Source organism: Podarcis raffonei, chromosome 8, assembly GCF_027172205.1.
Source record: "Podarcis raffonei isolate rPodRaf1 chromosome 8, rPodRaf1.pri, whole genome shotgun sequence".
In the NCBI taxonomy this organism is placed as follows: domain Eukaryota; kingdom Metazoa; phylum Chordata; class Lepidosauria; order Squamata; family Lacertidae; genus Podarcis; species Podarcis raffonei.
This window is the reverse complement of record NC_070609.1, coordinates 64694851-64717826: the sequence shown is the minus strand read 5'-3', so window position 1 is coordinate 64717826 and position 22976 is coordinate 64694851. Positions and strand designations below refer to the sequence as shown.

Here is a 22976-nt window from a genome sequence, read left to right as displayed (position 1 = left end):
CTCTGATGTCCCCACCCTTCTTTCAATGGGCTTCAGACGCCTTGCCTGTTGGACCCTCGTCCTGAGTTCTCATTCACTCTTACGCTTCTGTACCAGCCGAGCTGTCCTTTGGCACCAGCTCAGTGCTTTCATCTCCCTTGACGTGAATGACGCTGTCTGTGCAGGCTGCCACACGTCTGCCCTGCTTGCAAGTGGCCAAGTATGTGAGGGGGCGCAGAACTGCAGAAAGAGGAAATACGCGCAGGATGAAAAGCAGCCTGTGTTCGAGGAAACTGCTAGCCAGGCAGACATGGGGCTTTGATGGATGGGGAGGGAGCATGGGGGCCAGGTGGGGGGCGTGGAGGAGGCGTAGTGAAGCCTTTTCAGAACAGCTCTTGCAGCTGAAAACTTCATCCAAATTGTGATTTAGATGCATGCACTCCACCAAGAAATTGTGTTGCAGCTTGCTGGTGCTGCTTCCAGGCACAATTCAAAGCACTGGTGCTGACCTATAAAGCTAGCTTGGGTCCAGGTTATCTATTTATCAGGTGGATAGCTCAGTTGGTTAGAGTGTGGTGCTGATAACACCGAGGTCGTAAGTTCAGTCCCTGCAAGGGACAGCTGCTTATTCAGGTGAGTGGACTGGGTGAGCCTCAGGGTACCTTCCAACTCAATTATTCTATATTCTATATATGAAAGACCATATTTCCCCATGCAAAGCTGCTCAGGATCTGAGATCATTGCGGGAGGCCCTTATCTCATTCCTGCCATCCTCACAGCCACACTTGGTAGGGACACAGGACAGAGCCTTCTCGGTGGCTGCTCCCACTCTGCAACTCCTCTCCTGGAGAAGCTAGACTGGCTCCCTCCTTGTTGTCCTTCCACCAGCAGGTGCATATCTTCTTCTTTTGGGAACTGACTTTTTAAATTTGTATTTTAATAGAATTCTTATTAATGGCTCGCCAGAGCAGCGATGTCACGCTGGCCACGTGACCCGGAAGTGTCTCCGGACAGCGCTGGCCCCCGGCCTATAGAGTGAGATGGGCGCACAACCCTAGAGTCTGTCAAGACTGGCCCGTATGGGCAGGGGTACCTTTACCTTTACCTAGAATTCTTATTTATATTGTTTCAATTCTATTAGAGTTGAATGACTTTGTACTGATTATGTGTTTAGCTTTTATGTATTGTAGCGGTGCTGTTTTAATTTGTGTAAGTTGCTTTGAGGCGCAGTCTGGAGAAAAGGTGAAATAATAATATTAAGTACCAATTATGCATTTGGACATTTTGCAGAACCATGTGAGCAAAAAAGGGAGCCAGATCCCTGCCCCCCAGTATCTTGCAGCTGAAATAATCCAATGGGCACAAACCATACTTCATAGAAGGGGTCTGAATCTTCCTTTTCTGTTCATCTTCTTGCAGATGTGCACCAAACTTTTGCATAATTTTAGAATTTTAGAATCAGAATTGTAGGGTTGGAAGGGACCCCCAAGAGTCATTGAGTCCAGCCCCCTGCAATCCAGGAATCTCAGGATCTCAGCTATCTTAACAATGGTGGAAAGGAGCTGGGCAAGGGGAAAACCACTTGGACCCGTGTCTACAAAGCATGAGTCAATCACAAAACCGTTCTGCCCCGTGTTTTCAAAGCTTGAGACAAGCGGAAGTGGGGATGAGCCCATTGTTATACGTGCCACATAATACCCATTCCGCATTTGCAAGAAACCAATCTTTTAGTGTGGCAGCACCTACACTTTTGAATTCCCTGCCTATTGACACCAGGCATGTGCTTTCAGAAAACATTTTTGTTTGGACCAGGCTACCCAGATATTTAAGGGACGCGGGTGGTGCTGTGGGTTAAACCACAGAGCCTAGGACTTGCTGATCAGAAGGTGGGCGGTTCGAATCCCCGTAACGGGGTGAGCTCCCGTTGCTCGGTCCCTGTTCCTGCCCACCTAGCAGTTCGAAAGCACGTCAAAGTGCAAGTAGATAATAGCGAGAAGGTAAATGGCGTTTCTGTGCACTGCTCTGGTTCGCCAGAAGCGGCTTAGTCATGCTGGCCACATGACCCAGAAGCTGTATGCTGGCTCCCTTGGCCAATAAAGCAAGATGAGCGCCACAACCCCAGAGTCGGTCACGACTGGACCTAATGGTCAGGGGTCCCTTTACCTTTACCTTTTACGCAGATATTTAGAATGCTGTTTTGTTTTCTGTTGTTGTCTTCAACCTTTTTTATTTATTGAATTTATATACCGCCCTATACTCTCAGGTCTCAATCTTTTCACGGTTTTAACTAATAATGTTTTTCGTTTTGTTAACCGCTTGGAGAGGGGTGGCTTTCCTTTTACAATCAAGCCGCATATAAATTTTATGAAATAAATAAATAAGGCGCCCCCACCCCAAATTTGGAGGGGGTCAACAGGCGAAGAGTTTCGTCCAGAGACCCCCACCACGGCCGATGGACTTTTCGGGCTCCTGCTTCTTGAAACAAGAGGAGGAAGAGCGCACAACCTCTTTTTCTCCGCTGTGCGCTCCGGTGCCTGCTTCTGCCTTGGCGCCTGCGACTGGACAGGAATGGTACGCTCCAGCCGGAGACACTCTCCTCGGCAGGGGAATGGTAGGTCCCGCCAGTCTTCCTCCTCCTCCTCCTCCTCCTCCTCCTCCTCCTCCTGTCGGGCTTGAACGTGGCTTTGTCTCGGTGGAGCCTCCAGGCAGGTCTGCCTGTCTGGCTCTTCCGCAGGAGGGAGAGAGAGACGAGAGGCGCAGCAGCAGCAGCAGCTTTGTGCGCCATGAAGGCTGCGGCGGCAGCTGGGGCTTTGGACGGAGCCCCCTCCTGTATCTGAGGCTGCAGACAGCCCCCACCCCCTCAGCCCCATTTTGGAGGCTCTCACAATGAGGCAGCGGCTGGGGGACTTGAAAGCCGCCGGTGACGGTAGAGGGACCCCCGAGGAGCTGCCCGCCCGGGGCGCCATCAAATTGGTGAGTGGCTGGACCGGAATCCAGAAGGAAGGGACAGAAGGGGGGGGACCTCGGGGAGGGGGCGCAAAACTGGGCACACGATGGTGTTGGTTTTTTTTAATGTATTGGTTGGCTGGCTGCAGACAGGGGCCCGGCGCCTCTTGGGCAGACGCGCGGCTCCTTTTCCACCAGGACTAGAAACGTGAAGGCGTTTTAACTTACCAAGGCTGCGCGTTAGCAGGGCGCGTTGGGTAGATCCAGACGCTAATTGTTGTTTTCGGGACCAGAGATAATAGCGGAGTGTTGAGAGGCGAAGGAAAGCCAGTTCGGTTTAGACTGCAGTGCGAAACCATCCATCTCTCTCTCGGCTTCTTGGCTAATATTGTTGCTGTGGTGGCTTGGAGAGGGTTGAGCTTTGGATTTTCGAAAGCTGGGAGATTTTCCAAACCCAAAAGGAAGACGTTTGAGTTGTGGCTGGAGAGCAGAGAAATGGACGCCATGAGCCCTTCTGGTGGGATCTGCCCCTGCTGGGTGTCAAGGTAACCTGGGTGGGCAGGTGTGCTGCCCGTGTTTGTGGAGGAGGGAGACCAGGCTGGACTCTTGGGAGTGACTGGCAGGATGGTCGTGGGTCCTGTACAGAGGAGCAGCAGATGCCCTCCATCTCCCACCCCACCAAGCGTAAATTTCAGGCCAATCAGTGTGCAGTTTCTTTGGTTTCCAGGGGCACAGTTACGGTCTTGGTGGAAGCCAAAGCATTGGATCGGGTCCCCACTTCGGTCGGCTTCGGTTGTTGGGATTGCGCCATTTCCCCAAGGCAATAGTGGGGTTTATCATATGGGTCATCTCCAGAATTATAATCGCCAATTTGTGGGCGATACAAATATAGGCCATCATAAAACATCCATATATAAAATTTTTTAAAAATTCAAATAAGCAGCCATGTAAAAATACGTAATAAGGACTTTCATTGGAGTTCCTTCCCGCTAAATAGTGCCATTCACCACTCTGAGAGTTATAAAAATTCAGCCACCCTTGCAGTTACTTCCGGGTTAGTGTCAGACAGGTAGAATCTGATATTTTCATTGTGATGTTAGACACACAAAAAAAGGGGATAGCACACTTTTGCGTAGCTGGGTGTACAATGGACAGTAGAAAAGAATATGTTCTACTGTGTCCAGCAGATTCAAAAAACAGCCACACATCTCCAGAATTTCTGTGACCTGTGGCAATTATTTGCAGCCTGACTTTTTTTGGGGGGGGGGGTCGCCCTGTAAGAACCAAGAATCCCCACAAAAACCCTGCCTCCCTTTCTCTTCTGGGATGGGCTACCTCCAGCTTCCTCTCTGGAATTTCTCGGGCAGGAGTCATGGAAGTTTGCCTGGGGCAGTTATAATATTCGGTGTACTAATTTGTTTTTACAAATGCTGTACTTTGAACAATTTGAAAACAGAAGTGCCAGGAGGGCCCCTCTGAAACTCTCAGCTGAGGTGTAGGGTCAGTAAATTTCGCTGGGGGGGGGGCAGGATTCAAAGCCTACTTTTGCTCAAGTTTCAGTTGCAAGGCGAAGAAAACAAAACCACGTATTTACAGTTGTGGGGCGGAGAAATTGTGCATTGCCACAAACCTGATTCATGGGCCCATTTGGCTGCAGGAAGAGAAATGAAAACCACTTTGTCCTTCTGTGTGCTGGACCACATAGCCTGCCAAGGACAAAGGTGTGCCTGAGAAATTAAGGAGCTCAAGGTACTGCACATAGTCCTCCTCATCCTCATTTAAACCCCATAACAGCCCTGTGAAGTAGGTTAGTCTGAGAGGCAGTGACTGGCCCCAAGGTCACCCAGTGGGGTGATTTGAACCTTGGTCTCTGCCAGGTCTGAGTCTGACACTCTAAACCCCACCCCACACCGACCTACCCCACACATATTGTGGGGCCCGGAACAAAACCTTGGGGGCAGTAAGTAAGACCCCTTATTTTATTTATATTTTTATTCCATAAAATTCATACACCACTTGATTAGGGGAAGGGGAAAAAACCCCCTCAAAGTGGTTTACAAAAAAGATAGGGCGATATAATGATCAACAAGAAAAATCAGCAACAATAATTAAAAACCAGCTTTCTAGACATTTCATCTAAACAAAATGTTTTTAGCAGGAGCTGAAAAGGGTACAGTGAATGAGGGCTGCCTGATGTCAATAGGCAGGGAGTTCCAGTAAAGGAACCATTAGGTCCAGTCGTGGCCGACTCTGGGGTTGCGGCGCTCATCTCGCTTTACTGGCCGAGGGAGCCGGCGTACAGCTTCCGGGTCATGTGGCCAGCATGACTAAGCCGCTTCTGGTGAACCAGAACAGTGCACAGAAACGCCGTTTACCTTCTCGCCTATTTGTCTACTTGCACTTTGACGTGCTTTTGAACTGCTAGGTTGGCAGGAGCAGGGACCCAGCAATGGGAGCTCACCCCGTCGCAGGGATTCAAACCGCCGACCTTCTGATCGGCAAGTCCTAGGCTCTGTGGTTTAACCCACAGTGCCACCCACGCCCAGAGTTCCACACTAAAAGATGGATTTCTTACAAATAGTGTAATAGTGCCAATTCCACCAGTCAAAGTGGTTGAGTGGGCACCTGTGGAGCAAGGCGATCTCGTAGGTTTAACTGGTCCCAAGCTGTTAAGGACTTGATATCCTAATAGTAACACCTTGAAATTGGCCTAGTAGCAAATTGGCAACCAGTGCGGATCTCTGAGCACAGGTGTTACGTGCTGCCAAGGTTTCCTTCCTGCCAGCATTCTGCACTAGCTGCATCTTCTGGACCAAGTGCAAGGGAAGTCCCGCATAGAGCGCATTGCAGTCATCCAGCCTTGAAGCTAGCAGGGCATGAGAGCCTGTGGCCAGCCTTTCCTGCTGCTTCTCCCACGGTGTGTGTATGAATTGGTGCACTTGCTTCGTTCGGCAGCTGTTTCTCAAACATTTTGGACTTCTAAAAACAACTTCCTCCTCAAAACACGTGCCATGCGCTGACTGTCAGAGGCTCAGGCACACGGGGACACACCCGCTCTAGGCATGGGCATGTGAGCGTGAGCAGCTGTGGACTGGGGCACATGTGTGTCTTGTTTGTGTGTGTGGAAGATTATACCCCCCAAAATACTTTTGCAGGTGGGCAGTGTGCTGTGGCACTCTTGCCCTGCATGCAGGCAACTGCTTGGCCACTGTGAGAACAGGATGCTCGACTAGATGGCCTACTGATCTGATCCAGTTCTTATGATTGGTTTTTTAGCAGAAGCACCAGTTCCCCTCTTCTCAGACTGGTCCTGATGAACAAAGTTGCTCTGTTCAGATCTGGGCAGAGGGCAGGTGACCTAAGGAAGGGCAGGTGCTCTCTGGAAACCCAGTTCTGTGTCGTGTCTGAAATCAACCTTCACAGGTGAATTGGACATGTCCTGGAATCAGGCACCAGAATCTCAGATTCAAGGCTCTTGGGAAGCAAAGCTTGGAATAAACGTCTCACTGGGAATCCAAAGCGCGACAGTCGCTTCCACGCACTTCAGACCATCCTTCTCCAACTTGCCACCCTCCAGATGTTTTGAACCACAACTCCTATCCGCCCCAGCCAGCACAGCTGTGTAGTCCAAAATGCAAGAGAGCCTGCTGTATCAGGGCAGCCTCCTATTCTTACTCTGACCATTACGGGAGACCCACAAGCAGGACCTGAGCACAAGAGCCCTTTCCCTTCCTGCTGTTTCCAGCAACTGGTATTCAGAAACATGACTGCCTCCAACCGTGGGGTTGGGGAAGACTGTCTTAGCCTGTTTTGCCCGATGAAGCCTGTGGGTCTGCACCATAAAACGGCACCAAGGAGCAGAAACTGGGGGTGGGGGATAGATGGGCAAAAGGAGACTGAAATTTGCATCTGCTAATCTATATGTTCCAGGTGTCAATCTGGGAACAATTCCTATAGCTGCCTGCTCAGCTTGCTGCCTAGGTGATGCTCAGCTTCACAGCCACTCATTTCTGACCTGTTTTTCTCCCTTCTTAGCACTCTTTAAACTGGGCAGCTCCAAAACAAGAGGATGGGTTCTATTCAGTGAGATTTTGCTCAGAGTGGACCTACTGAAGTGAATAGCAATGGGCCATTCGTTTCAATGGGTCTGAAAGTTATCTGAATGCCCCCCATTGTTTCCAAATAGAGAACTGGTCTCTGCCAAGGGAGGCACCAGGACACCCTGGCCAATATGGAACTCACTCCCATGGGAGGCAGTGATGGCCGCAAAACGAGGTGGCTTTAAAAGAAGATAATAAAAAATTCAGGGAGGAGAGCTATTGGCTATTCTCTTCATCCAAGGATGAAAGCAGTAATGCTTCTGAAGGTTACTTGCTGGAAACCCCAGGAGTGGTCTTGTGTTCGAATCCTGGTTCTGGGCTTCCCATCGGGGCTTATGGTTGGCCACTGGGAGAACAGGATGCTGGACTTGATGGGCCATAGGCCTGATCCAGGAGGCCTCTTTCCTATGGCCCATCAAGTCCAGCATCCTGTTCTCCCACTGGCCAAAAATATGCCCCGATGGGAAGCCTAGAAGCAGGATTCGAACACATGACCTGCTTTTCCTTGTTGCACACAAGTGGAGAGAGTGAAGGGAAGCAGCCTCCCCCCCCCCATTCTCTAGCTCCTAAGCTAGCTTCCTCTGTGCCTCTACGCCAGCCTGCCATCCTCAGGTATATTGGAGGATGCAGTCGCCTTAGCCAGTGTGGAAATAAGATGAAACTGCCTCTTTGGCCGGATTTTGCACATGGAATGAGGGAGAGAGAGGGGGCCATCTGCAGGTAGCGAAATGTTTTGGGATGGCTTGGACAAAGAGATCTGGCTGGAGTATGGCAGAAGAAGGAGATGCTGCCTGATCATCCACTCATTTGGCTTGATAAGTTCTGATATAAGCAAAAAGCTTTGGGTTCCCTGGAGCTCAGGGTGGGCTTTGACATATCTCTTTGCAAGGTGGAGCCTGTTCCGTTGCGCAGGAGAGGATTCTCAGTGTGCTCCTCTTTCACCTCCTCCATCCCCTGGCACTCATGAGTGCACAGGAGGCCGGCTGCACTTGGCCATCTTTCCAGTTCGGTCTGGGACCATGGCAGCGGCCTGCGATGTCCCTTTGGCTCCCTGCCTGCCTCAGTCACATGGAACGGCCATGACGCAACAGCCGTCTGTGCTGAGCCACTCGCTTTGGGGCTGAGCCGGCCAGCGCTGCTGTCTGGGACTCTTGGCTGCCTTGAAGCTGGGCTTCTCCACTGCCCCCACCTCGTCCCAGCCTAGTGGAAGTGATTGAAGTAGCAGCCTGGAAAGGCCTGGCTTTTTCCTCTTTTCTTTTTTTGTTCTATTTGCGGTGTGAGCAAATAGGCAGCCTGAGCCCCCACATCCTCTCTATCTTTTGTCGGGGCTGGCTGGCTTCCAGCCGACAGCTGCAGCCACTTGGCCCTCTGGCCTCTCGGAGACGCCCTTTCTCTCTTTCCGCTTCTCTTTCTCTCTGCCAAAACATGGATTGCTTACGACCTGAGTGGCTGTGTGTGTGTGTGTTTAAATGTGTGAATTCCAACATTATCCCAAACCCGTGAAAATCTAAGGCTGCGACATTGAGTTGATTTAATGGGACGGACGCGGTTGGTGCTGTGGGTTAAACCACAGAGCCTAGGACTTGCCGATCACAAGGATGGTGGTTCGAATCCCCATGATGGGGTGAGCTTCCGTTGCTCGGTTCCTGCTCCTGCCAACCTAGCAGTTTGAAAGCACGTCAAAGTACAAGTAGATAAATAGGTACTGCTCTGGCGGGAAGGTAAATGGTGTTTCCGTGTGCTGCTCTGGTTCGCCAGAAGTGGCTTAGTCATGCTGGCCACATGACCCGGAAGCTGTACGCTGGCTCCCTCGGCCAATAAAGCGAGATGAGCGCCGCAACCCCAGAGTCGGTCACGACTGGACTTAATGGTCAAGGGTCCCTTTACCTTTACAAACATTCAGAATAAATAGGCCAATGCGATCTCATTGCCATTTCAGCAATACAGCAAGGGCAGGGTCCTGTAGCGTACTTTGGCAGCAGAAAATCAAATAGAGGAACTTGGCTACCGTCTTGGTGATCTCCTGGTCTCTCCCCTGTAATAAGAAGCGTATAACCTCCGTCTCTGGTTTCCATGTTGGAATACATAGATGGTCTAAAAATTGATGGCGGAGATCATCATACATTTAAGGGCCATGTGAGCTAGAGTTTCTGCCATACCCGCAAACCTACCCCAAAGGAGGTTAGAAGGATTACAATTGAACCTAGCCAGTGAAAAAGCCCTTCTTTCTTGCGGGTTAAACAAAAATTGTAAATAATTAAGGTTAAATTCCTGCGCCCAGGAGAGTCGAAAATAGATGAGTCAATTTTCTGACTCAGCAGAAGGCAGCTTTCCAGGTTCCTGTGCTTCTGTTAAAGCGGCTTGTGCCTTGCTTGGGGATGGCAGGCAGGGGGGCCAGCGCCTTCTCTGCCCTAAGCCTCGCCAGTACAGACTGCGAGTGCCGCAGAGGTCAACAGAGCCCCGAGGCTGCCCTTCTGGAGGTCGTCTCTTGGATGAGAGGCATGCTGGAACTTGTCCTGTCCAGGTGCACAACCTTCCTGGCAGCGTGCTGTCCCCCTGAGCCACTCCTCCTGAACTTTAGACACACAAACACACCGAAAGAGCACTCGTTCCTGAAGGGGTTGGTCTTTGTTGTGGTGGCGGTGGCAGTTGCAGAGGGGTGGCATCTTGCACAGAGGATCCCACTGCTGACTCTGGAAAGCTTGGAGAGCCGCGAGGAGGAGGAGGAGGGAGAGAAGCCCCTTCCAGCAACAGGCAGTCCTGCTGCAGGCGAGGTATGGAAGCTGCGTTTTGGATGCCTGTCTAGAACCGCAGGATTGTGGAGCTGGAAGGTACCCAAAGGATCGTCTCGTTCGCCTCCCTGCAATGCAGGAATTGCAGCTCAAGGGCCTAGAAAGCACAACCTGCTCTTGTGCAGGAGGGCTTGGTGGGTGTCAGAGACACTTGGGTTTTCTGCTTGGGTACCAAGCCTCACTGGTTGCCTCACGTCCATCTGGGGTGCCAAAGGGGGTTTGTGAGGAAGGGGGGTTTGTCAGAACTGTTTGCCCCTGCACGAAGAAGATGGTGCAGAGTAGTGCTTGATTCTGGATGCCTGCGGAATTCGTCTCCCCAAGGGGAAAAAGACATGTGTTCAAAAACGGTGTTCCTGGGCAGGTGCAGAGTGTGTTTTCTTTGGGGAGAGGTGCTTCCTTGTCTGCTTGGTGTGCTGCAGGATCAGATGCCAGCTTGTTTTGGGCCAGAGTAGACCCTCCGCTGCTGCTGCTGCTGCTGCTTTGACCAAGAGGTGGCCCAGTGGCAGAGGACATGAAGTGACCTTCATGAAAGACAGTGTGGTGCAGTGGTTAGAGTTTTGGACTAGTTTGTTGGGCTAGTCACTGCTGTTTGGCCTAACCTACCTTTACAAGGTTGTTGTGGGAATTAAAGGAAGAAGGGGAGAAAACCATGGACACCACCTTCAGCTCCTTGGAGAAAAAGGTGAGATACCAATGCAAGAAATAGAATCACGGAGTCATAGAATTGTAGGGTTGGAAGGGACCCCAAGGGTCATCTAGTCCAACCCCTTGAGATGCAGGAATCTCAGCTGAAGCATCCATGACAGATGGCCATCCAACGTCTGCTTAAAAACCTCCAAGGAAGGAGAGTGCAGAACCTCCCGAGGGAGTGTGTTCCACTTTTTAAATAAATATTAAATAATAATTCACCTTAACGTGTTATTTGCAAAGAGCAATTTATCCCTTTCTCAGTGCAATTTGCAAAGGAGGGGGTGAGGCAGCCTTTGCTAAGTAAACTGGTCCTGAGTTGTTTTGGGCCCTATTGTGCTTAGTGCTCGAACCTTGAACCAGGCCCGGTAGTGTGGTTGGCAGCCCGTGCCAATCCACAGACAAGGCATTCCACTCTGGCAACCCTCACAAGCAGCTGCCTTCTGCACCAGCCGCAGCCTCCAGACTGAGCCCCACCCAGCTAGGCTGCCACGTGCGTTGGCAGCAGAAAAACATGGCCGAGCGTCATTCTGGTGTTGCAGCTGCCCATTCCAGCGACAGGCCAAGTGGAAACGTTGCTCTGCGAGCTGGCAAGAGGGGTCAGCCTGTTGGAAAGGCCCACACCCCTTTTGCTCCCAGGGTGGAATGCCGCAGTTACTTGGGGGTGGTGGTGCGGGGGTGGCCTTCTGCACGAGCTCTGAGATGCTCTTTTCTGCATCATTGTTTTGCTTATTCTCGGGGTCATGTGGACTTCGGACAGGAGGTGTGTTGTCAGGTTCAGTCCTCCTCAAATAGCCTGGCTTTTGCCTGTCAGAGTTTGATGCTGGAGCAGTTTTGCCATGGGGGGCGTGGATGTCTTTCTGTATTGACCTTGCCAAGCCCCACTCCACCCCCCAGTGATGGGCAGCACTGACCTGGGGGAGGAAAAATAATTGCATTGTAGAGTTGGAAGGGACCTCGAGGGTCATCTAATCCAAACCCCTGCAATGCAGGAATTGCAGTTAGGAGGAGAGTTTCCCCATTATTTAGTCACATGGTAGAGCAGGAATGCCAACTTGGCCCCGCGACTGTGGGTGCCTGGAGCCATGGCTGCCATGCAGCATGCAAGGCCCTGGCACTGAAATTTGTGGGTGCCTGGGGAATTTTGTGGGTGCTCAGGCACCAAGGGCAGGCAGAAACAGCCAGTGTTTTTTGCTGCACCTGTGGCTAAGACGGCTACCTGGATGCCACAATTTTACTAGCCACTCGGCCAGTCACAGCGCAGGAAAAAAGGCGTGTGCAGAAGGATGCGACAGGTTTGTAAAATTCTGCATGGTGTGTTGGAAGTGGGGCGGTGGGAGAAGCTTCCCCCCACCCCTCTTTGGATGCCAGAGCTTGGGTCCATCCATTGCAACTGAATGGCAGGACATATTTGAAAGGAGGTGCTCCTTCGCACCTGTGGAACTCATCACCACAAGATGTGGCAAGGGCTCCTGGTTTCAGTGGCATCTAAGCCAGTTCATGGAGAGAGGCCCATCAGCAGCCAAGACAGCTAAATGGAACTTCCATGTGCAGAGAAAGTCTACCAGATTCTGGGGAGCAGCTGCAGGAGAGGCCTCGTTCCTTCAAGTCTTTCCGGCAGCTTCACAGAACGCATCTGATTGGCCACTGGAGTGGATGTTTGCCTTCATCCGGCAGTCAGGCTCCTCTTTGTCAAGAGAAAAGTCCCAGCTGAGCTGTTCTGTCATCTACTACACATAGGGAAGTGGCAGCTGATGCAATGATATGTGCCCAGGGATGCCAATTCAGGCATGCTGCCACCAGGAACTTCACTTTGCACCTGGATGGTGGCATCGGCTGGCCTCGTTTTACAGCATGGCTCTGGCGTGTCCCGTCTTCTACCTCTCTGTTAAGTGACCCCCTCTCCTTTGCCATCTCCCCCCACTGCCAGTCCAGGATTGCATCAAGGTTTGTCGTGCCTGGGCATTGCCTGCTGTTTGGTCCCGACTAAGAAGAGCCTCCTGAACTAATTTCAAGGAGGAGTAAACTTGCTGGAGAGGGAATACCCCAGTGAAGGTGTCTTGCCCCAAACCTCACTGATGGTGGAGGGCACCAATGCAGAAGGGAGAGAGAGAGTGCAGTGCAGTGGTTAGAGTGCTGGACTGGGAGACCTGTGTTCAAATTCCCGCTCAGCCATGAAACTCACTGGGTATGACCTTGAGCCAGTCACCAGTATATCAGCATATCCTACCTCACAGGGTTGTTTTGAGTATTAAATGAGCAGGGGGAGAACTATGCATCACCCTGAGCTCCTTGGGGCGGCGGGGGGGGGCGGGAAGAAATTCAATAAATAATACCCAGATAAGCAAGCCAGTCTTGTTGGCTGAAAGCGGTCAGGGGGAGAATGAAACAAAACTCTGGACATGCTCAGAGGCACCTGGCTAAGGACAGCATAATCTGTGGCTGTGTCGTTATTGTTATGTACTGAAGTTCTCACCCTGGGCCAGCAGGGGGATACTGTAGATAGTTAAGGTCCACATATGCAAATAAGAGATCAAAAGTGACGTTCAGTGATTGGATAGTTACAGAAAGTTGTTACAGTTACGTTGTACTGGAGCTCTATATAAGCAGGCTGGCTGAACCCTTCAGTTCAGTTCTGTTCTGGCCTGTGAATAAACAAGAGCTGTTTGGAGAATCGCTGTGTTGTCTCATATGTTCACCCACAACTTAACAGTTATAGTGGGCCATTTGCCTGCTGAGAGCTCCCCCCAAAATCTCAAGCACAGGTAACCTCCCTGCCTTGCAGCATAGCAGATTTCAACTGATGCAGCTTCCCCAACCCTCCGCTTATAAAGACAAACTGCACTTGCCTGCCTCCCCTTCCCCCTGCCTGTTGTAAGAATGACTGTCTGCGAAGGGACACGCCACCGAGAGTGCTGCGTGCGACTTGCTCTGTGTCAAAACAGTGTGAGACACACTTGTTTACAATCGCACGCCCGGCAGTGGAGATTTCCCTTGACTCATCACCAGACGGAGTGTTTCCTGTGAGTTAGCCGGGATGTGTGGCTGGCTGGTGGATGACTGGCTGAGGAGCTGGTTCCAGGCCTGCCTCGACTCAACTGAAGGCTTGCCTGGGCTGGCAAGATCCCAGAGGCCCCCACTCCAGGATTCTTAAATATATATATATTATTAAATGCATTTATGTCCCAGTTTTTTCTCCAACAACCCTGCGAGGTAGGCGAGGCTGAGAGGCAGCGACTGGCCCAAGGTCATGCAAGGAGGCTGAGTGGAGGATTTGAATCCTGGTCTCTCCCAGGTCCCTAGTCCAGCACTTTTCTAACCACTACACCGCATGGGTTCTCAAATATATATAACTATCTGGATGGCAGAACATCAGATTTCTTGGCTCTCAGGATTTTTGACTGGAGACGTTTTGAGACTTACCTGGGATGTTTTGCATGTAAAGCAGATGCTGTACCTTCCAAATCTGGGGGAACAGTTCCCCTCTCTTCCACCATACTCCAGCCGAATCCCTTTGCCCAAGCCAGCCCAAGACATTTTGCTGCCTGAAGATGCTCCGTCTCTCATTCCATGCACAGAATCTGACTAGAGAGGCAGTTTAATCTTACTTCCACACTGGCTAAGGCGACGGCATCCTCCAGTATACCCGAGGAAGGCAGGCTAGCCTAAGAGGCACGGAGCAAGCTAGTTTAGGGGGCACAGAGAGAAGAGGGGAAGGCCACTGACTCATGAGGCAGCTGCTTCCCTCTTTCTAATGATAGGGCTGGCTGTGCCCTTCCCTTCACTCTCTTCACTTGTGTGCAACAAGGAAAAGCAGTTGGAAGTAAGGACAGAAAAAGAGGCTTGCTGGATCAGGCCAGAGGAGGCCCATCTAATCCAGCGTCCTGTTCTCAGCGTGGCTAACCAGATGTGCTGATGGGAAGCCCCAGCGCAGGATTTGAACACAAGACTGCTCTCCCCTCCTCTGGTCTCCAGCAACTGGATATTCAGAAGGATTCAGACCTTCCAGGTGTCCCTATTTTCCAGGGGCAGTCCTGGATTAACAGAAGCTGCCTCGGTTTCCGATTTGATCCGGGAATGTTCCACTTTTCATTCGGGTGTCTCTATTCTCATCAGAGAAATGGAGGGGACGTCTCTATTTTCATAGGGGAAATGTTGGGAGGGTAAACTATGAAACTTGCCCAGGAGGGGGCAGCGATAACCACCAGTCTGGGTGGTCTTAAAAGAGGAGAGGGCTATCGATAGCTATTGGACACAGTGGCTTTGCTCTGCCTCTGCAGCCAGAGGCAGTAATAATAATAATAATAATAATAATAATAAATTTATTTGTACACCGCCCAGTCTGGCTGGGTTTCCCCAGCCACTCTGGGCGGCTTCCAACAAAGGTTAAAAATATATTAAAATGTCACACATTAAAAACTAATAATAATAATAATGCTTCTGAATACCAGCTGATGAAAACAGCAGGGACTGGATTGGTTCTCAAATCCTGCAGGCATCCAGTTGGCCACTGTGAGAACAGGATGCTGGACTAGATAGGCCTTTGGTTTGATCCAGCAGTCCTCTTTTTATGTTCTTTTATGCTCATAAGGCAGCTTGCTATGTAGCTTGACACAGATGGAAAACGAGCGAGGTCCCAACCAAAGAAGAATGGGAATTTAAACTGATTGGATATGCGCAGCTTGAGGACCTATCATATAGAATAAGAGAACAAGAAGAACATACGTTGAAAGAAGATGGGGAAATGTTTATTGAATATATGGGGGGGGGAACTGTGTACACTTGGAAAAGTTGACAGTGTTAAGATAAATTCAACAGTGTAAATAAGCTTTGATGGATGTATTAATAGAATGCTGAATGGTTTAGTTTATGTAAAATATGTTTTGTAAAATGAATCACGGAAAGAGAAGAAGGGAAGTCATTGATATTTTAAGGTTGTTTAAATGAATGTTTTAAAATGTAAAATAAAAAAAATTAATAAAAAGCATACCAAAAAGAGGGGGGGGGGCCCTTTTTTTTTGGAAACTTAATGCCCTGCTGGTTACCGCTGCTCCTGCTCACCTGGGGAGGGAGGGAGTGCCTCCTTCCCCGCCCCTCAAGGCTGCCGGCTTAGGTTCCAGCTGGGAGAGTTTCCTGGCAGAGACAGGCGATGAGAGGAGGGGAAAGCCAGACCCAGCCACTGCAGAGGCAAGTACCAGCAAGCCGGACGGCTCCTGCGCTGGCAGCAGATTGCGGCCTGTCTGGGCCCAGCCTGGCAGGAGCGGCTTTCGAGCCCTTACTCACTGCAAACCCCAGAGATGCCCCACCTGCTTAGTCAAGGCTTTGTCACGGCTGGGATGCCTCCTTCAAATCCTCCCGGAGCCATGAATCAGCCAGCCAGCCAGCCAGCTGGGGACAGGCTCTCTCTGTCCTGCCCTGGTCTGCAAGACCTGGCTTGGGGGCGAAGTGGGGCCTTAGGGGTGAGTTTCTGGGGCTGGAGCGGCTGGCAGCCTCCTGCTGCCCTCCCAGCGGTTGCGTTTCCTCCGGGGAGGCTCCCTTGTCGCACCTGAGGCTTCTGTGTCCGGCCGGGAGAGTGGCATTCGCTTTCAAGATGGCCGTTGAAACAGCCAGCAGCTGTTGGTTCCTCCCTCATTCTCCTCCCCCACTGTCTCCAGCCCTTTCTGTGCATTTGCCACCAATGTCTGGTTGCCAGCGGGTCAAATGTGTTGCATCTCCTTTCTGAGCCACCTGCTGATTCTGACTCCCCATATCTCCGGGGCTTCCTGTTGCTTCAGCTGCTGGCTCGGTGGCCCTTTCCCTCCCTCTCAGCTTCGAGTGCAGAGAAGGAAAAGCCTTGCAGGAGAATGTGGACGTTTTCAGCAAGGTTCGGACTTGGGGGTTGCCACGTGGCCTGCTGGCTTTTCAGCTAGGAGCCTGACTGGCTGCCTTGGTTTGTGTCTGAGGGGTGCCGCTCTAGGAACAGTGCGATGGCAGGGTGGCCTGGCTGTTGCACCTGGTAAGACAGACAGGCATTGCATCGGCTCTGTAGGAACCATGGCGCTGCACTGGGTAGACCCCCGGCTGCCTGTTTGGGGTTATGTTGGGGAGATTTAAAATGGCGGCAGTAACTCCTGCGCTGGGGAAACCTTTTGTGGAAAATGTATCCACAGGGCACGGAAATGATAATAATTGAGGCGATAAAGTTGCATCTTAAAGATGCAAATAAAGATCATTTACATATGTCTACAGTGGTACCTCGGGTAACATACGCTTCAGGTTACATATGCTTCAGGTTTCAGACTCTGCTAACCCAGAAATAGTGCTTCGGGTTAAGAACTTTGCTTCAGGGTGAGAACAGAGATTGTGCTCCGGCAGCGCGGCGGCAGCAAGAGGCCCCATTAGCTAAAGTGGTGCTTCAGGTTAAGAACAGTTTCAGGTTAAGAACGGACCTCCGGAATGAATTAAGTACTTAACCTGAGGTACCACTGTAGTTACTTTCCGTACTTTGAAGGACCAAGACCCCGAGGTGGTTTTTGCTGTCCCCCTTCCACTTCCTGGGCTGCCTTCTGGTAGGAAATTCTCCTCAGACCCCCTCTGACTTTTTGTATTTTGTCGAGGAATTGCCCGCTGTTTCCGAGGGTATCTCAAAGGCTGGACCCTGAGGTTGTTGGTAAAAGATGGGTGCTGGTGGACTCAGGTCACTGAACGCTGATTTCTGCTCTTGCTTTGTGCAACTGTGGAGTGGCTGAATTGTCTGGCCTGCACCACAATTGCAGTACATTTTGCCCATCATGTCTGAGCATGGAAATCTGTATGGCTACCAATGAAATAGCACTTCTCTTTTCAGATATCATAGAGTTGTAGAGTTGGAAGGGACTCTGGGGGTCATCTAGTCCAACCCCCTGCAAGGCAGGAATTTCAACTGGATCATACATGACAGATGGTCATCCAACCTCTATTTAAAAACTTCCCAGGAAGGAGAGTCCATCACCTCTCGTGGGAGCCTGTTTTGCTGTCGAACAGCTCTTACTGCCAGAAAGCTCTTCCTTTCTTATAACTTAAATCCATTGGTTTGGGTCCTATCCTCCAGAGCAAGAAAAAAACCAAGGAGAAGTGTGGGCACTATTTACAGTTGGGGAAGAATCCAGGAGACCTCAGTTCAAAATCCCTTATCAGCCATGAAGCTTACTAGGTGACTTTGAGCCAGTCACTCTTCTCCCAGTCTAACCTACCTCAAAGGGTTGTTGTGAAGATAAAATGCGGGCACGGGGGGAGAATCGCTCTTGGAGAGAAGGCAGGATAGAGGCAAAATAGAAACACAGAATTGCAGAGTTGGAAGGGACCTGAGGCTCATCTAGTCCAACCCCCTTGCAATGCAGGAATATGCAGCTGTCCCATACAGGGATCCTGCAACCTTGGTGTTACCAGCCCTGCGCTCTAACCAACTGAGCTATCCAGGCTGACATGAATTGCATAGTGCAAAACGTCTGTGACTGCAGCTTGGCAGTACAAAGTTTGGGGTGCACAGCATTTGGATGAAATCAGTTAGGAGCATAGGAGCATTATATACTGAGTCAGGCCATTCATTGGTCTATCTAGCTCAATATTGTCTTCACTGACTGGCAGCAATGGCTCTCCAGGGTTTTCAGGCAGGGGACATTCCTGGCTCTGCTTGGAGCTGGTGTCGGGGATCAAACCTGGGACCTTCTGCATGCGAAGCAGATACCCTACCGCTGAGCTATGGCCTTTGCCATGAGGGCGGCTGGAACTTGAACTCTGATGTGGCCCAAACTGTGTTGGGGCAGATGGAAGAGAGGCCCTGCAAGGTATTTCCTTCCAGAAAAGATCTGGGAAGTTTGGCTGTGATCAGAGACTGGCAGCAAAATGAAGTGTGGGCGAGCCTTTCTCATCCCTTGACTGTTCTTGATGACAAGCCACAGGAAACCGGCTGGTTCCCAAATGCTGGATTTGAAATGATTGTGCCCTGACAGAGGGTCTCTTTCAAGCACCTTGGTCGATTTTGAGGGCGAATATTCTGTGGGCTTTTGTCTGGTCAGCATCCTTGTTCATCACACAGAGATTATGCAACGCTTCAGGCAGCATCCGATAGCTACCTTGGTGCAAAATAAAACAAGTGCCTTTAAAATAAAGTAAGAGTGTAGTCCTCATGGTTTTGGAAAGGAGGTTGACCTAGTCTTTTGTCAAGCCACAGTAGTAGTTCAGTAGCAGTGAATGTTGGACAGCTGAAGAAGTTATATCATTGCCTTTCACTTCAGTTTTGATAATAAGCTTCAGGTCCAAAATACAAATGGTGAATTTCAAATTCAGGGTTGACAGTGAAAAATCTGAATTTCAAAACCTGACAGACCCTTCAGTGTTTGGCTCACAGACCAAAACAAACAAAAACAAAAACAAACGGTTAGCCAATTTCTAGCCAAACCTTCAAATAGTTGCTAAATATTTTCCGTATTTCAATAAATCAAATGCTGCTTTCAACATTTGCCAGTGTAGGAAAGGTAGGCATGGCTTGGTGTTGAGGAATTTGACTGAATTGACAACTGACCTGCAATGGCATATTTGACATTTGACATGCAATGGTGTTCAGTAGTTTGCCGAAAGCTTATGAGGTTTCATATTTGAACTGCTAAGAAGGGCCAAATCGCTCAGATTTTAGCCTGGGACACCGACATTACACCTTCAAAACAGGGATGAGAACAGAAATGTTAAGCATTTTTAAATATTGGTTTTAGGTTTCAGCAGAGGCAATTCCAGTAGCTGGGCTGCACTGCCCCCTCCTGGATCAATCTGCCATCTCCAGCTCCCTAAGGTGCCGGATTCAATTCCTGTCTGCTGCACTGTGGTCACAACTTCTGATATAAGCACATCTGAGACAGAGGAGGCCGTAGCCCATCAGAGGCAGTGATGCTTTTGCAGCCCCAGAAGGGGAGAGGGCTCCTTTGCTCGGATCCTGCCTGATGGCATCCCAGTGGTTGGCCACTGTGATAACAGGATGCTGCACTAGATGGAGCATTGACCTGGTCCAGTAGGTCCTCTTTTTCTGTGCTTGTGCCATTGTTGTACGTGAGGTCACAGGGCATCAAGCAGCCCTCAGCCCGATTCGGATGTGTGCTTAAAAATAGCTCTCTGGGGTTGCTGAGCAGCCGCAGGCATCCAGGGTGTCCCTCACAATCGGAGGAAACCTTGTAGCCGCTCTTGCATTGTTCTGCTGCAGACACTTGCTTCCGGCGCCTGTGTGGGGAGGAGTTTGGTAGGCCAGGGCCTCCAGCAGCCTCCTCTGTGAGCCCCGGGGGGTGGGGTGGGGCATGTTACTTCAGGCACGAAGGACTCAGGTACCCCTCCTGTGACAGGGGCTGGGACGTGGGTGGCAGGGCGTGAAAGGCCGGCTTTTTCCAAACGGTGAGCTAACAAGGGAGCGAAAACAGCTTGGGGGTTTGCACAGAGGAGATGTGCAGGCAGCCAAAGGGAGATCCATCCGCCAGTGGAATGGAAGAGAAGGAGGAACAGAGAGATGCGGCAACAATCTGGATTGCAAACGAATTTGCGAAAGAAAGAGAAACACAAAGGGAGCCGTTTCCCTGTAACCTGTGCATCTGAACGATGTAGAAGGAGAACCCACCTGCAGTTGGAAAGTGGTGCATGCCACTCTCCCACCTCATTCAAGCCCAGGGGCCAGCAAACTTTTTCAGCAGGGGGCCAGTCCACTGTCCCTCAGACCTTGTGGGGGGCCGGACTATTTTTTTTGGGGGGGGGGGAATGAACGAATTCCTATGCCCCAGAAATAACCCAGAGATGCATTTTAAATAAAAGCACACATTCTATTCATGTAAAAACACCAGGCAGGCCCCACAAATAACCAAGAGGTGCATTTTAAATAAAAGGACACATTCCACTCATGTAAAAACACGCTGATTTAGAAGGCAATTGGGCCAGATCTGGCCCCCAGGCCTTAGTTTGCTTACCCATGTTCAAGCCTTTAAACCTTGAAATTAACGTGGGGTGGGGAGAAGTAAATGAATCAACGAGAAACTAATTTGGGCTGATCCTGGTCGGAAATGAATTGGAGAAATCTGGAATGGCTAGGAAGGGGAATGAAGGGGGCTTGTTCTGCTGATACAGTGTAGAAGGTCTGCATTTGCATCTATACAGGCAAAAAAACATCATTTTGCCTTTTTGCAGCATCAATCAGGGGAGGGCAAGGTGCCCTTAAAGAGTGAGCAGGGAATCAGCTGGGGACTCTGGCTCACATCACTGCTGGCCCGTTAGCTCTGCTGCCAACATGCCTGCAGGTGATGGATGTTGGAAATCCAAACCCTGCATCAGGGAGATGCTTCTCCTCTTGGTCCTGGAATTAGCCCCTGGCTTGACCTTGCTGTTTCTCTCTCCCCTCCCTCCCTCCCTCTCCCTCTGCCAGGTATGCCACCACGCCGAGTGCCAGCAGCTGAACCACAACAGCCCCCTCCACTTGTGTGAAGCGTGTGACGGACGCTTCCACGGTGCCATGCATTTTGACGGGCACATCCGCTTTGACCTGCCGCCGCAAGGTGAGGGGAAAAGCCCAAGTCACGCGGCTGGGTCAAGGGCAGCTTGGCACGGCCTCCTTTTCACAGGGCTTGTCCGAATTTCCTAGACAGCGGTTGGATGGCCACCTGTCAGGGATTCTTTAGCAGTAATTCCTGTCCATGGAAGTGCAGGTTAATTGTGTCCAGGGCAGCTGTCTACCAGCTCCATCTGGTATGCAGGCTGAGACCCTACTTGCCCGCAGACTGTCTCGCCAGAGTGGTGCATGCTCTAGTTATCTCCCACTTGGACTACTGCAATGTGCTCTATGTGGGGCTACCTTTGAAGGTGACCCAGAAACTGCAATTAATCCAGAATGCGGCAGCTAGACTGGTGACTGGGAGTGGCCGCCAGGACCACATAACACCAGTCCTGCATTGGCTCCCAGTACGTTTCCAAGCACAATTCAAAGTGTTGGTGCTGACCTTTAAAGCCCTAAACGGCCTCAGTCCTGTATACCTGAAGGAGCGTCTCCATCCCTATCATTCATCCCGGACACTGAGATCCAGCGCCAAGGGCCTTCTGGCGGTTCCCTCATTGCCAGAAGTGAGGTTACAGGGAACCAGGCAGAGGGCCTTCTCGGTAGTGGCACCCACCCTGTGGAACACCCTCCCTTCAGATGTGAAGGAAATAAGCAGCTATCTTATCTTTAAAAGACATCTGAAGGCAGCCCTGTTTAGGGAAGTTTTTAATATTTAATGCTGTATTCTTTTTAACACTTGATCGGGAGCCTCCCAGAGTGGCTGGGGAAACTCAGCCAGATGGGCGGGGTATAAATAATAAATTACCTGGGGGGGGTACCTTCCAACTCTGCAATTCTATGATCTCTTTCCAAATGGCTTAGCTGGTGTGCTCTTCAGTGGGCTTCTCCCTGCCCCCCCGGGCAACACAGTGAGGGCTGGATCCTTCATGGGCTATGTCTTCAGTGCTTTTCTCCCTTCCAGGTTCTATCCTGGCCCGGAACGTCTCCACACGGTCGTGCCCACCACGCACCAGCCCTGCCTCAGATGTGGAGGAGGAAGACGAAGGGCTGATTGATGGGAAAGGGTGAGTGGAGGGGAGGGCTGGCCGGCCCAGGAGGTGCTCACATCAGGAGAGCTCCCCTCACTTAGAAAACTAGTGTCTCAGGGAGGAAAGGTCCAGTCTAGCTTTTTCCCTGGTGCACTATTTTATACGTATACATACCGCTAGCGATTCATTAAAGGGGGGGGAATAGTAGGGTGATTTACAATTATACAACAAAACCCCACACCATAAAAATCATACTTAAAAAGTTGAAATCAGAAATCAGCTAACAGTTGTGGAAGGGCGCATTCTCAATTGCTGGACTGAACAAAAACTATTCCAGCAGGTGTTTTAAAAGCCGAAACAGAAGGCGCTTGCAATTTGGGTTCATTTGGCTTTCTTTCTTAGTGTGGAGTGTCTGGTGGGGAATTTGTGCCGTTTGAAAATCTACTTTGAACAAAAAAGCAAAAGACCCTGGTACAATCCACCAGGAGCTGTATTGCACACCCCCTGCTCAACACATCGGTCAGCTTGATAGGAATTCTGCAAAGGCGTTTATAAACCATATGGGAGCCAGTGGGGCAGAACGTTTCCTGCATCAGAGGGGAAAGTTGTGCCTGCCTTCCCTTGCTATTGTGGGGCAATATGAGGGGGACCTTCTAACTCCTTTCTGTCTGCTGGCTGGTCTGTTTCAGGGACAGGAAGAGCTCAGCCTTGAAGCTGCCAAAGAAGAAGGCTCGCAGGAGGCACACTGATGTAAGGAGGCCACTTGCGCTCATTCCGTGACTGCACCTTGCTTTCACTCTGAAACCCTGGGAATTGGGTCTGGCCTCACCCTGCGCAGGACCCTAGAAGTCACAGAGGCCTCTTTGGATGCCCTGCAGAGGGGTGGGAATGTGCCCTGGTGGTC

The 22976-nt window shown here is 50.7% G+C and overlaps 1 protein-coding gene across 2 annotated transcripts in view; it reads left to right on the top strand.

Moving 5' to 3' along the window:
* Positions 1-22976, top strand: part of PLEKHG5 (pleckstrin homology and RhoGEF domain containing G5) — a 107328-nt gene that overhangs the window by 42763 nt on the left and 41589 nt on the right. Inside the window, exons 1-4 of one of the 2 annotated variants that reach the window (XM_053400447.1) lie at positions 2631-2952; positions 20916-21045; positions 22006-22108; positions 22762-22822. In XM_053400447.1, coding sequence (XP_053256422.1) covers positions 2866-2952; positions 20916-21045; positions 22006-22108; positions 22762-22822 — 381 coding nt within the window. In that variant the 5' untranslated portion in view covers positions 2631-2865. Of the gene's footprint in view, positions 1-2630; positions 2953-20915; positions 21046-22005; positions 22109-22761; positions 22823-22976 lie in introns of those variants that run through there. The other variant, XM_053400446.1, reaches the window with a different exon arrangement.